At 38.2% G+C, this 12,234-nt stretch overlaps 1 protein-coding gene across 4 annotated transcripts in view; it reads right to left on the bottom strand.

The window, feature by feature from the left end:
- Positions 1–12,234, bottom strand: part of LOC122809626 (cytochrome P450 2F2-like) — a 916,584-nt gene that overhangs the window by 696,432 nt on the left and 207,918 nt on the right. The window contains exons 1-2 of one of the 4 annotated variants that reach the window (XM_044081260.1): positions 4,189–4,331; positions 2,124–2,287 (exon numbers count right to left, since the gene is read on the bottom strand). In XM_044081260.1, coding sequence (XP_043937195.1) covers positions 2,124–2,287; positions 4,189–4,264 — 240 coding nt within the window. In that variant the 5' untranslated portion in view covers positions 4,265–4,331. Of the gene's footprint in view, positions 1–2,123; positions 2,288–2,643; positions 2,776–3,923; positions 4,029–4,188; positions 4,332–12,234 lie in introns of those variants that run through there. The other 3 variants (XM_044081261.1, XM_044081262.1, XM_044081263.1) reach the window with 3 other exon arrangements.

Below are 12,234 nucleotides of genomic sequence, written 5' to 3'. Positions count from 1 at the left end.
GTAGTACATCAAAGGACTTAACCCTTGTCTCAAGGTTTGTTTATTGAGGGATTATTCCAGAAGATTTGCTTGAGGTTCTCATGGGATGAGAATTGCAATGCCAGAGATGATGCCAAGCTAGGTAAAAATATTACATATTTTTCTCTGTTTCTCATTTTCTACAAGTAACACATTTGGTCTGCAAAACATATGTTACCTTGTTAGTTTTTTTTTCCCACGTGTGACTGTAAATGCCATGAAAGAAAAGGAACTCATGAGTCTGTTTGAAGATACTACCTCTTGCATCTCCTATAAGCTCATAAAATGTAATTACAATCCACTTCAAAGAAGTAGCTTACTAGAACTTTGAAAACAAAGCAGGTATTAAAATACAAACAATTAAGAAATGTATATTATTGTCATGTGTATTAGGGTTGTTAATCTGAGCAGGTGTGATTAAACCACAGTCCTTAAAGGTGGCAGACCCAGTTTAGTTACTTTTGCTGTGGCATAGCAAAACAATTAAGGAAAGGCTTCTTTGTGGAGGAAATGATATAACAGTGATTTATTGCACAACTGAGGGACTGAAATGTATACAGGCATGAACTAGATTTTTATTCTGTCTTGTCTTGTCTTGGAAGAACTTGATGACATGTCTGGGAAAGATCTGTGCTCTCCCTGTGTACAGGTTTAATATTTATCTTACTCAGATTAGTCAAGATCCAGTATTCTTTAATAAGAGTTAGAATGTTTAGTATATGCAAGAATGATTTTTTGTACATACTCTGTCCAGATTAACTGAATGTTAATTTGGTTTCCCATGTGCATATTTTCATTCCTTGATACACTTCAGCTATAACTGCACAATTGCCTTACTGGTTAAGTAATGTTACATCACTTTTAAGCTCTTGTGGCTTCAGACTTCATTATATATACATCATTGCTATGTATTATCTAAGAGGAGGGTTATACTTTACCTATGGTTAACAAAATGTGGCTCCCCTTTGACACTTAACCTGTATTGTTTGGGCCTACTACTACAGAAAATGCTATGTGTATGATTTCATATCTCACTTAAATAATAAAAACAGCAAGTAACTGGAAGTCGTTGGTCAATTTTAGATGGCAGCAGTACTACCATGCTCGAAAAAAGGCTGTGAGGAATTAAAGAACTCTGCTAGCCTTTCAAGGGAATTGCATTCATATGTGGGTGTGTGAAAAGAATAACTTGTGTGAAATGTAGTTACTGTAGGTAAGGGATTCAGACTCTCTCTGAACCAACTGTCAAATTCCGGTGACAGTGACCTCCCTAAATGCAAGTTTTGGTGGGCACTGGTGGTATTCAAAACCCAAATGTGTCACCATCAATAACATTTCTGGTGGTAGTAATGGGGTTCAAGGTTTATTATCATTTTATTGAAGTGGACTCTGTTGAATGATCGCATCATCAACCCATGTCTGTGAAAAGTCACATTGCTGAATTCCGATATAGAAGAAATACATCCCGGATTTGATCTGGGAACAAATGTTAACATGGGTCGAGATAGGGGTGAGATTTGTACTTCGGACATATTGTAGTTCGACAGTTTCAACATTCAAGTTTCAGACTTCACACAAAGTGGATTCAACTGAGTCCACTTCAATAAAATGATAGTAAATGGTGGTTCAAAACCCTTCCATGCCACTGTCTGCCACACCCCTGTCTAAGCTCTCTTTTAGTGTATGTGAATTATCAAATATCTGTAAATAATCCACCGATGTATACTTTTACACAACAATTCTAATAAAAATAGATATAGTTGTGCATTCTTACATTGAGATATACACTGTACTATAACAAATGCAATCAAATATAAGCATGCCTTCAAATGTACTCATATACACCTGACTTTAATATTTTTTTTCTTTTATATTGTTGTACTGCCTCTGGCTTAGGTAATAGCTGAAAAGGACATATTAGCCAGTCTACCTAATGAGTTAGCAAATAAATAAATAAATAAATAAATAAAATAAACCTGGGACGTTAGTGTCCCAAAAATTTGCAGATGACAAAATACAAGCTTTGAGCATAATTAATAGGATACAGAATTACATTTGTAGCTTACTCATTAGTCTGCTTCATCTCACATTCTCATTTAATTTACCTTGTTGAAGTCAGGCAGGGGGTTCCTGTAATCCAGCTGCAGGAAATTTCCAAAAACAGGTATAGTCCAAGGTCCTGGTGGGAAGTTTCTTGGTCTCTTCCATAGGTGGAAGAGAAGTCCAATGACCAAGATTATAGGCAAAGCTAACCAAAAATACTGCATTGCTGTAGAAAGGTGATGTGAGAGAAACCAAAACAATAGTCATTTAATGACTTCAATCTTCTGGTGATATTACTGCTGGTATGGATATGATCCAACCAGGTCAAGTACACTTATTTAAAAATACAACAGTATGATTCTGGAGAGTGCATTCTTAAGCACCATCTTTAATGGTCATAGCTTTTAATACTATTTAAAAATTGATCATAGATCAAAGAATATCTTTACAAACATTGCATCCTGTTCCCAATTAAATTGTACTTTACACTTCAATGCTGCTCTCAGCATATGGTAATCTGTTATATGCAAGCCTCACACATTTCATCCTTTACTGTTTCTACCATAAAACATTATTCCATACCTGAATTCATAACTACATACACAAATCTGTTTGTGCAGTTCATGTAGCTGTGCAATCATGATTACTGTCCTATTATTTTAATCAGGAGAATGGCTATACATATTGTATGCATTCAACCCCAGTAATAAGTGATACAAAGGAGATATGCACATAACTCTCAACCTCTTAAGTACAAGAATTCTGGACAAAATCAAAAATGGGGGGAGGCCTAAAAATAGGGACAGTTTTAAATATTCCACTTATCAAGGGTATCAGAACTTGTCAGAGATTTGGATGCATGGCTAGGCTTAAAATGCCCTTGTGGTCGTTAGCTTAGTAAATACCTATGAACAAATTTAGACAGCTGATACAATATGAATGTTTGCATTAGCATGCATTGTCAGAGTGCTATGATGTCTGAAATCCAAATGTCTGTAATTACTTATTTACTGACTTCAATCCTCAAAGATATGCCAGAAGTCCACACATTTTATAATGAGCAGACCAAAATATGAGGCAAAAATTTGTACATTCTGCCAAAATCTGGACAGCTGAGAGGTATAGACATGTAGCATTAGCAAGGCATGAAATATAAACTACATTTTGTATAAATTTACATTTTTGGAAAAGTTATCTTTAAAGTTTGAAGTTCATTTTTGTTATTAGTTTGCTTTTTTTTTAATTTTGTCTGACTAATGAAAGCTGTATGAGACAAAATATATACTTTAGAATATTCATAAATAGTGTGACATAATCTTTAGATGTTCATAGTGACATAATTATCTGTTAAATGAAAAAAAAAGAAAGAAAAAGGCTGAAATAGCTCTCTTGATGAACTGCCTGCTGAAAAAATCACAGGTATTATAAACCAGCATACAAGAATATATAGAAATTCACTATCTGTCCATAGAAAGTCAAGCAGCATACATATGCGACTTTCCTACTTTTTTATTTGTGCCTTTTAGTGACCACACTAGTCCCAGTGAGCCAGTGGTCCTTTCTTAGGGCAAATTCAGGCGCTAATACATATCCACATTTTATTGCACATTACACAGTTCATCACTGTAGCATATATAGTAATAGAAAAATGAACAAAAAATGCATATTTCTAACAGCCATACTAATCAAGACTATCACAAATAATATACATACATACATATAGTGGTAATGCAACTTATATGTACTATTCATATTAAAGTAATAATACAAGTTATAATGTGTATTATAATAAGAATATAGCATTTATAACAGTCAGCCACTACTAGTCCGCCAGCGCAGAAGACTAAAGCTCTGTCGTATACCATGGTGCTCTCTGTAACTAAGGTATAAGGTTTCATTCCTTTCCCCTCCATTTGCCTTCTGTGTGACTTTAAGCATGTCACTTGCTTCCAGCCCAGGTTGCTACTACAAAGGGACACTTGTGTCCAGTGGGATTTCCTAGCTAACAAATGCATAAAACTACAACAGATACATTCTAAAAATGCTGAAGGTTAATAAATGTAAGAATCAAAGTAAACTAACCTCTATAAATACAACAGCATGCAGAGCAAATGCACTTGAACATACCTTGTATTTCTTCAGTTAACACTTGATAAACAAATGCTGTTATGCCCCTGTCTTGCTTTAGAATATCAGTGTCCATATTGTTGATGTATTTACAGGATCATTCTGAATGTTCCAGTACTGAGTGAAGTAACTTGGATGTGGGAGGGGTATATATATATATATATATATATATATTACAAATCCATGAACAAACTATTTCCTGATTGAGTAATTCTGGTAACAGCCCTACAGTGGGACAGCTTCAGAGATTTATTGATTTTGCATGTATAGTATGTTCTTGTAAAGCAAGGTTTTTCATAAGAATATTGGGATTTGGGTTTAATGACATCATAACTGGCAACAAAAATGAAATATATGCAGTGACATTTAAGACATGACACTGTCACACTTGTAGAAACTGTAAAGGCAAAGAAGAAAGTGTGTATTATCAGAGAAACTGGAATACATTATGATGTAAACAACTGAGAAAAAAATTCAAATATATATTCAATTTTCTAAGTACAAAATATAACATGAGCACGTGAAGTCTGTATGTTCTGAATATTTTATGCTGTAATGACTTGTTGACATAATAACGTTTTACCCTAAAAAATGTAAAAAGTAAATATTCTTAATGTTTACATGCTTTCAGAGGCCTTTGTGAATGGAATTTAACTGTGGATGAGTTACATACAGTCTTAAGCAAGTAATTTCCATACTGATTTGCATACTACAGCCAGAGTCATGCTTTGGGCCAATTGTAATTCATTACTTTATTGCAGTGGTTCCCAAATGGGGAGACCAGCTTTTCCAATGAAATCCAGGCTTTTATCAAAAGAGATTTATGCAAGTCTGTAAATAATGTGTACTTGAAAAAAAGTTATGTATTTATTTATTTATTTGCTTATTTGTTTATTTATTTATGTATTTGTTTGTTTGTTTTTTAGTATTAATTCCATCCAGGCTCACATTGAAAATCAATGTGCAAGAATAATGTACTAAGCCAGATCCTGATTATTTCAAGTGTGTGTTTGTGTCGGGGGTGGGGTAGCAGTGGGGCTAAGTCTATTTTTGCAGAGTACAAAATAAAATATGATATCTAGGGAAGGATGAAGAATGTTTCTGCTCTTTGGTGGAACCTCACTCACTGTGGCACTATCCTGAAGTTTTTATTACCTACATGTCTTTATGGTGAAGGCTCCTTCACCATTTCAGTAATTTTTTATCAGACTTTCACCTGCTGTGTTAAATAGGGTCTATATCATATAGACAAACAATTAAAATCTTGAAATACCTTTCATCAACCTGTATATGTCGAAGCTGCACATCGTTGCACAGCCAAGTCATCGATTTCTTTCTGAGGAAAATTAATTGGTTGGCTGTTCTTTTAAATCCGCCCTTTTCCCAACTGTAGTGCGATCTTGAAGTTAGTATATTTAGTTAGGGGGGATGTGAGGGGCACAGGCCCCCACATTGGGAGGGTTGGGGCCTTTGCCCCCCACTTTCATAGTGTTTGTTGTAATGTGGTGTGCGTGGTTGGGCTACCGATTTCTTTCCCTTAGAAAGAAATCTATGATTTGGCCATTCGATGATGTGCAGCCTCGACATATACGGGTCGATGAAAGGTAAGTCAAGATTTTAGTTGTTCGTCTATATGATATAGACCCATTGAATACTCCCCACCAAGATTTTATTACATGCATTCTTCTTTCTCTCTTCCTCAGAAAACAATGTATTTCAGAATGATAATAAGCCTTGGCTATTTGCTGATTTTGTCCCGAATATTCTTTCTGTTTTGCACATTGTTTCTGTAATAAAGCTGCTACAGTTTGGCAAAATAACACTTTCCTTGATTTTCTTTACACAGTTGTTTTCTACTGCAGTTGCCAATGAGACTGCTGTCTCTGTGCATGACCTGTTTATTCAGCTGCTGTACTGTTCCTTATTACAAGATGATTGTGTGACATTCTACTCAGAGCTATTAATAGAAGTAATACAGCTTCCAAGCACGATCATTTCACTACTCAACGGTATTGCATTTCATCATGTCAGTTACTGCTGGCATCATACTGTAGCATTTGTTATTTTGAAATGCTCCCTCTAAGTCCTGGTTACTACCTATATCCACCTGCTATAAATCTACTATTTGCTCATACCTCTCAACTGTCCCTGATTTTGATTCAAATTTTAGCAGTGTCCCTCTTTATCCCTACTAAATTTGATGACTTTTGGAGAAAAGCTGGTGAATTATACGTAATTAATAATGACAATAATTAAGAGTTATAGACTTCCTTTACTTATATTAATTCACTTTATCTTATTCTGTCAATGCCTGAAGTTATTAGTACAAATAATTTAAAAGTATTTCTGATTGTCCCTGATTATTTCTGGATTTCTCCTGATTCTGTTGAGATTTGATGAATGCTATGGAATTTACATTCCTGGAGTCTCAGTAACTGTTAATGAGACGGTGTCCAATGCACATTACATAACACTGGATGGCCTGCAGCGATTAACCATTTGTCGCTAACTGGCTGAACTGTTACACTGCTCTTTACAGAGTATAAACTGGATGAGAAGTGAGTTTGTTGAGTTCAGCTCCCTGATGTTGATCCCCTCAGTCACATTTTTACAGACTAAATCACTGTTGGTGCACAACCATAAATGCCACCTACAGTGATCCCTTTTCAGAGTGATTTTCACGTTTCTCTATGGTTCTGTGATAGTGGCATTAGTATATACAAGTAAGTAGGTGTAGAGGGTGAAGAATCCTAGTTTGGAGGTGCTGGGGGCTTCCCTCTACAAAAAGCATTTCTTCAGCCTCCCACTGAGGTGAACTTTTAAAGCTGCAGCTGCCTTGTTTTCTCCATTTCAGGCTTCTTGGAGAAGTAACCATGCTTCATTTGACTGTAGCTTCATGTCTACAGAGCTAGTAGGTGAATCCTCTTTTCTTTTCTTCTTTTTTCACTTCTGAACTTTGCTTTAATCATTTTAGTTCATTTCTTAAATCATCCTGTTCTTATGTTATTAGTATTAATAGGATTTTGTTTGTGCTTGTGTGTGTGTGTGTGTGTGTGTGTGTGTGTGTGTGTGTGTGTGTGTGTGTGTGTGTGTGTGTGTAAGATAATGGATTGTTACTGTTGCTTGTGTCATATTACCTGATCACAACTGGACTCAGAAGGGAAGGGAAAGGAGACTGCTGGATGACTAGGCTAGACAAAGAGTGGTGAGGATGGAATATTGGTGGTAGGGGATAAAATACCTGAGGTCATGGATATGCATGTTGAGGGGAGAGAATGGACAAGCTACAGACTAGTAAAAATTCCCATACTTATGATCTCGGTGGATACTACTGATTTAGTGAACGAGACAAAGATGAAGCAGTGAGGAAGACCAGTGAGCTAGCGAGCCAGGTATTAGAAGGTGAGGAACAAAGTAGCCTTTTCAGAGGTGCTACCAGTGTCCAAGTCGAGCTGGTTCAGGAAGGGCAGAATAGATCATTTTGTCTAAAAAGGAGATAGGATAGTACTGGGTTATGGAAGAACGTGAGAGGAATAAAATGTCTTATATTTCTTAAGGATGCATAAGAAAGATGCAGTCTGTTCATCTAGCCTGCCCATTTCAGTGGACCTAATATGCAGCTGTTGCTTCCTAAAGACTGGATTGCTCAACACTGCCAGGCAAAGGGTTGAACGAAAAGGCTTCTACAAAACCCCTACTTAAAAGTAGAAAGATACATAAATAACATACATCCTTCCTTTTTCAGCCTTTTTTCTTGTTATTTATAGGTTCATAGGTTCATAGGTTCATACTAGGCTATCTGCCCTAGGGCATTTATAAGCCTAGCCAGAATGTGTTTGGCTTTCGCCACCCATTTTAAATTTATTTTGCTATGCCCTTTTTCGAGGTTAGTATACTGTGCCTCTGTCTAACAGTGACACAGAAGTGATAACCAGGGTAAACCTACGATCTCCCATCCACTCATCAAGATTCCTCTTGAAGAGAGTCAATGAGGGACTCTGCCTAACCTGGACTGGGATTTTATTCCAGAGTGAAGGGAGCCTCTGTGTTATGAATCTGTCCCTCCAGCATGTCCTATTTATTTCAGTGCTGAGGTTCAAGTCTCTCGAGCGTGTAGCTCGATGGGATTTGGATTTTCTGAGGTGCAGCATGTCCATTAATTCCGAGTTGGACATGGCTTTATACGTCAGGCACAGATTGCCTCTGAACAGGCGGTATGCCACTGAGTAGAGCTGGAGTTTCTTTAACCGGGCAGCATATAGCATCTGTTTGAGCCCTTTGATCCTCTTGGTGAGGTACTTTTGAGGTCTTTCCAGTTGCTGCAGGTGTCTGGTAAGGTGCATCCCAAAAGGGGCATTGTACTCAATTATGAGCCTGATGAGGGATGAGTAAAGAGGCACGATGACCTCCCCTGATCTAGATGTGAATCCCTTCATGATTAGGTGGGCTATATAAAATGTTTTTCTAACCACTTTGGCCACGTGGTTGTCAAATGAGAGATTGCTATCAACTTGGGTCCCCAGGTCCCTAATTACTTCTTCTGTACTTAATGGATTACCACCTATGTGGTAATTTGTGGGTACTTTGTTTTTGCCAAAGGGGATGACTATACACTTTTGGCATTTAGCTTGAGGCCATGGCTCTGGCACCAGTTGTCTGTTTCTATGAGGCCCTTTTGGAGGATGCTTGTGTCAGCTGAAGAGTCGATTATGGCGCCCAGTTTGCAGTCATCTGCGAACTTGGTCAGCCACAGTCCTTCCGTGTTGGCCTGTACCTCCGAGAAATATATACCGAACAAGAGAGGTCCCAGGATTGAGCCTTGTGGGACACCACTTGTAACTGGTTTGGAGTCTGACATGGCTCCAGCAATTCTAACCATGTGGGTTCTGTCCTTGAACCAGTTTGCAATCCATCTAGTGACATAGGGGTTTATATTTCAGCTGGTGAGCTTATCTATAATGCCCGAGTGGGGTATTGTATCGAAGGCTTTTGCGAGGTCCAGGTAGGCTGTGTGGACCACCTTCCCCTCATCAATGGCCTTGGTGACTGTTTCAAAGAAATCAACCAGGTTTAAGAGGCAGGATCTGCCCTTAACAAAGCCGAACTGGGTAGGATCCAGTGTCTGCAGGTCCCCAATATCTTTATTTATGAGGTCCATGATGATCCTTTCCATAGCTTTGCAGACCAAGCTAGTCAGGCTTATGGGGCGATAGTTTCCAGGATCTGTTGAGGCACCACCTTCATGGAGAGGGACCACTGTAGCTGTATGCCACTCTTTGGGCACATATCCTGTAGTAAGGCTGAGATTGAACAGTAGTTTTATGTTTGGGTTTAGCTCTTCTTGGAGTTCATGTAGGACACAGCCCAGGACACCGTCTGGTCCCATTGATGCTGTGTTTTTTGCTTTGGAGAGGATGGCTTTTACCTGAGCATCTGAGATGTCAGGGGGGCAGCATTCTGCTGGGATAGATATTTGCCCTTTTGATGGGGAGGGGGGGAGAAGTTTGCGCTGAACCTGTCAGCTAGGATGTTGGCAATGTCTGTGGGTTTGGTGTATTTTTTGTCATTTTGGACTAATTCTGAGCATATCTGGGAATTACCACCCAGGTTCCTAACATAACTAAAGAAAGCCTTGTGATTATCCTTAGTGTCCTGAGCAATTTTTCTCTCGAAGCTGGCCTTAGACAATTTTATGAGTGCCCATAGTTTTTTGCTAATACTGATCAGTGATGCCTTCCCTTTTTGGGATTTTGGTCTATCATTTAGTAGCTTCCTCCTTCTATTGTATAGTTTGTTTATGGCTGGGGTCCACCAGACAGGACGTCTGCCTTTGGAGGATTGGGTCTTGGTTTTATTTGGGATCACATGATCCATGCATTCCTGAAGGTGTTCATAGAATATGTTTATAAAGGATTCTGCTGTCTGGGCTGTATTTTCCATAGGCCCGGGGGCTTTCAAGGATTCCACCTCGGTTTTGAGGAGTGTGAAATTTGCTTTAGAGAAGTTTTTTACTGTAGTTTTCTGGGCAGGGGGTAGGGTCAGGATGTGAATATCCAGTGAGATTAGTTTATGGTCTGATCTTACCAGTGAGGGATACACTTCTGGTCTGGAGCATAAAGTCCCCATGTTGGTGATGATCAGGTCCAGTATGTTTTCCCCTCTTGTGGGAGTGGTAACAAGTTGTTCCATAGCATTTGAGTTTATAAATTCTAGGAACCTTTGGGCTAGGGTGTTGGAGCTAGAGTAATGCTCCCAGTCTATGTTTGGGTATTTGAAGTCGCCCAATATAATGGTGTTTGGAGAGACCTTCATATTTTCCAGTGTTCTCAGGAAGGCCGAGTGGGGTTCCTGGGTTTGGACAATTCATCTTGGACAATACATCTGATGAATTCATGTCAAGCATGTTCTGCTTTTTTATATATATTTTTGAACATATTAGTGTTTTTGAATAAAAGTCGGATACTTTCTTCAATATTTTACTTTATGTCTTTAAGCTAATTGTATTTTAATAATTCATGCATATGATTGGGTAATGAGAATTTGATTTTTGTATAAAATGAGATACAATTGATTTTAGTCAGATGGTCTTATGAAGCTCTTTAGTGAAAGCGCTTACCTGTGTTGACTTTCTTCACTTTAATAAATATATGTTTTTATGGTTGAAAAAGAAAATGGAGTGCCTGGTTGTCTCGCTGTTACACTTTACTATGGATTACTGCCAGGTATACTAAAGCCTCTTTAATGCCCCTGTGGGTTCAGCTCTCAGCACTCCCTTATCCAATCTGTCCCAAGGCTCCACAACTCTGTAAAATTGTTTTTTGTTTTTTTTCAGGTAGAGACTGAAGTGAGGTCCCTCTTGCTGCATCAGCTAGACTCTGTCTTTCTTCTCCATGTATGACTCAGTTCCTTCCTTTCATTCATCACATGAAATATCCTGTGCACCCATATCATATGTTATTTCATTGTTCTAATGTCTAATAAATATCAGTTCAGCAATTCCAGTTGCTATTTATAATTCTTGTTTCTCAACCCCCATGATGACTTTTGCACAGAGGCATATGTAGGGTGGGCTAAGGGGGCAGATACCCCCAGGTGCAAAGTGCTCAGGGTCATGACTGCAGATGCCTATTGGTTTTCAGTGCATTAATTTGCCTTTATTGCATTTGTGGTCAGAAATGAAGCAGTCTACCGCTCCATATCAGTCATAAAATAAACTATAGCAGTAAACAGTTTGCTAGCATTTAAAAGGAAAGAAGATGGGTGTTAGATCAGAGGCCAGCAGTGAGTGCCAGAACAGCTAGTTATACCTCCGCTTTTGTGACCTTCATTTGGATTCTTCCTAGTAGTTTCTCATCCTTTTCCTTATATGGCTTCAGGATGCCCACACTGTGTTATGATGTGGTCTCACCACTGTTGGGCATGATAGCCCAGGGCATAGGGTTTAGAATCAGGGACAAAGCCAAAAACAATGAGGGGAACAAAGACCCAAAATCATGGATAGTTTTTGAATATTTCCCTAATTCATGTAAAATGTTAATAGAACAACAGGTTTGCATAAACATGTTTTTTTTTTTTTTTGACCATAAGAAATATGGATCTCCAATGTCTGGCATTACTGACTAAGTGTAATCTTCAGTAATTTACTAAAATATCAAAACATTTGCCTAGGATAGGATAGAAATATGAGACAAACTCAGGGACATTCTGCAAATCAGGGATAGTTGAGAAGTATGGTTCAGAGCACACTGATGACCCTCTTACTTTCTGAGAAGTTAGCATTCCCTAACTTATATGTAACCATCTGGTTGTTGAATTCAAAATTTACAGTCTTGCACTTACTTGCACTGAATCTCAGCTGCTAACTTTTTATCATGTTTTAGAGCACCTCCAGTTCCCTTTCAAGATGTTTCCTCCATCCAGAAATGAGTCTCCAAATTCTGTGCCAACGGCAGGCAGTTTTAGTTTCTTAACCCCCCTACTGACAATTCAGAGATTAATACGCATAACAGTGAGCCCCCCAATGTTGACTACTGGAGTGTTCCAAGT

Source organism: Protopterus annectens, chromosome 8.part0, assembly GCF_019279795.1.
Source record: "Protopterus annectens isolate FY-2018-M chromosome 8.part0, PAN1.0, whole genome shotgun sequence".
NCBI classification, from domain to species: Eukaryota; Metazoa; Chordata; order Ceratodontiformes; family Protopteridae; genus Protopterus; species Protopterus annectens.
The sequence above is the reverse complement of the archived record's forward strand: the minus strand, read 5'-3'. Positions and strand labels throughout refer to the sequence as shown.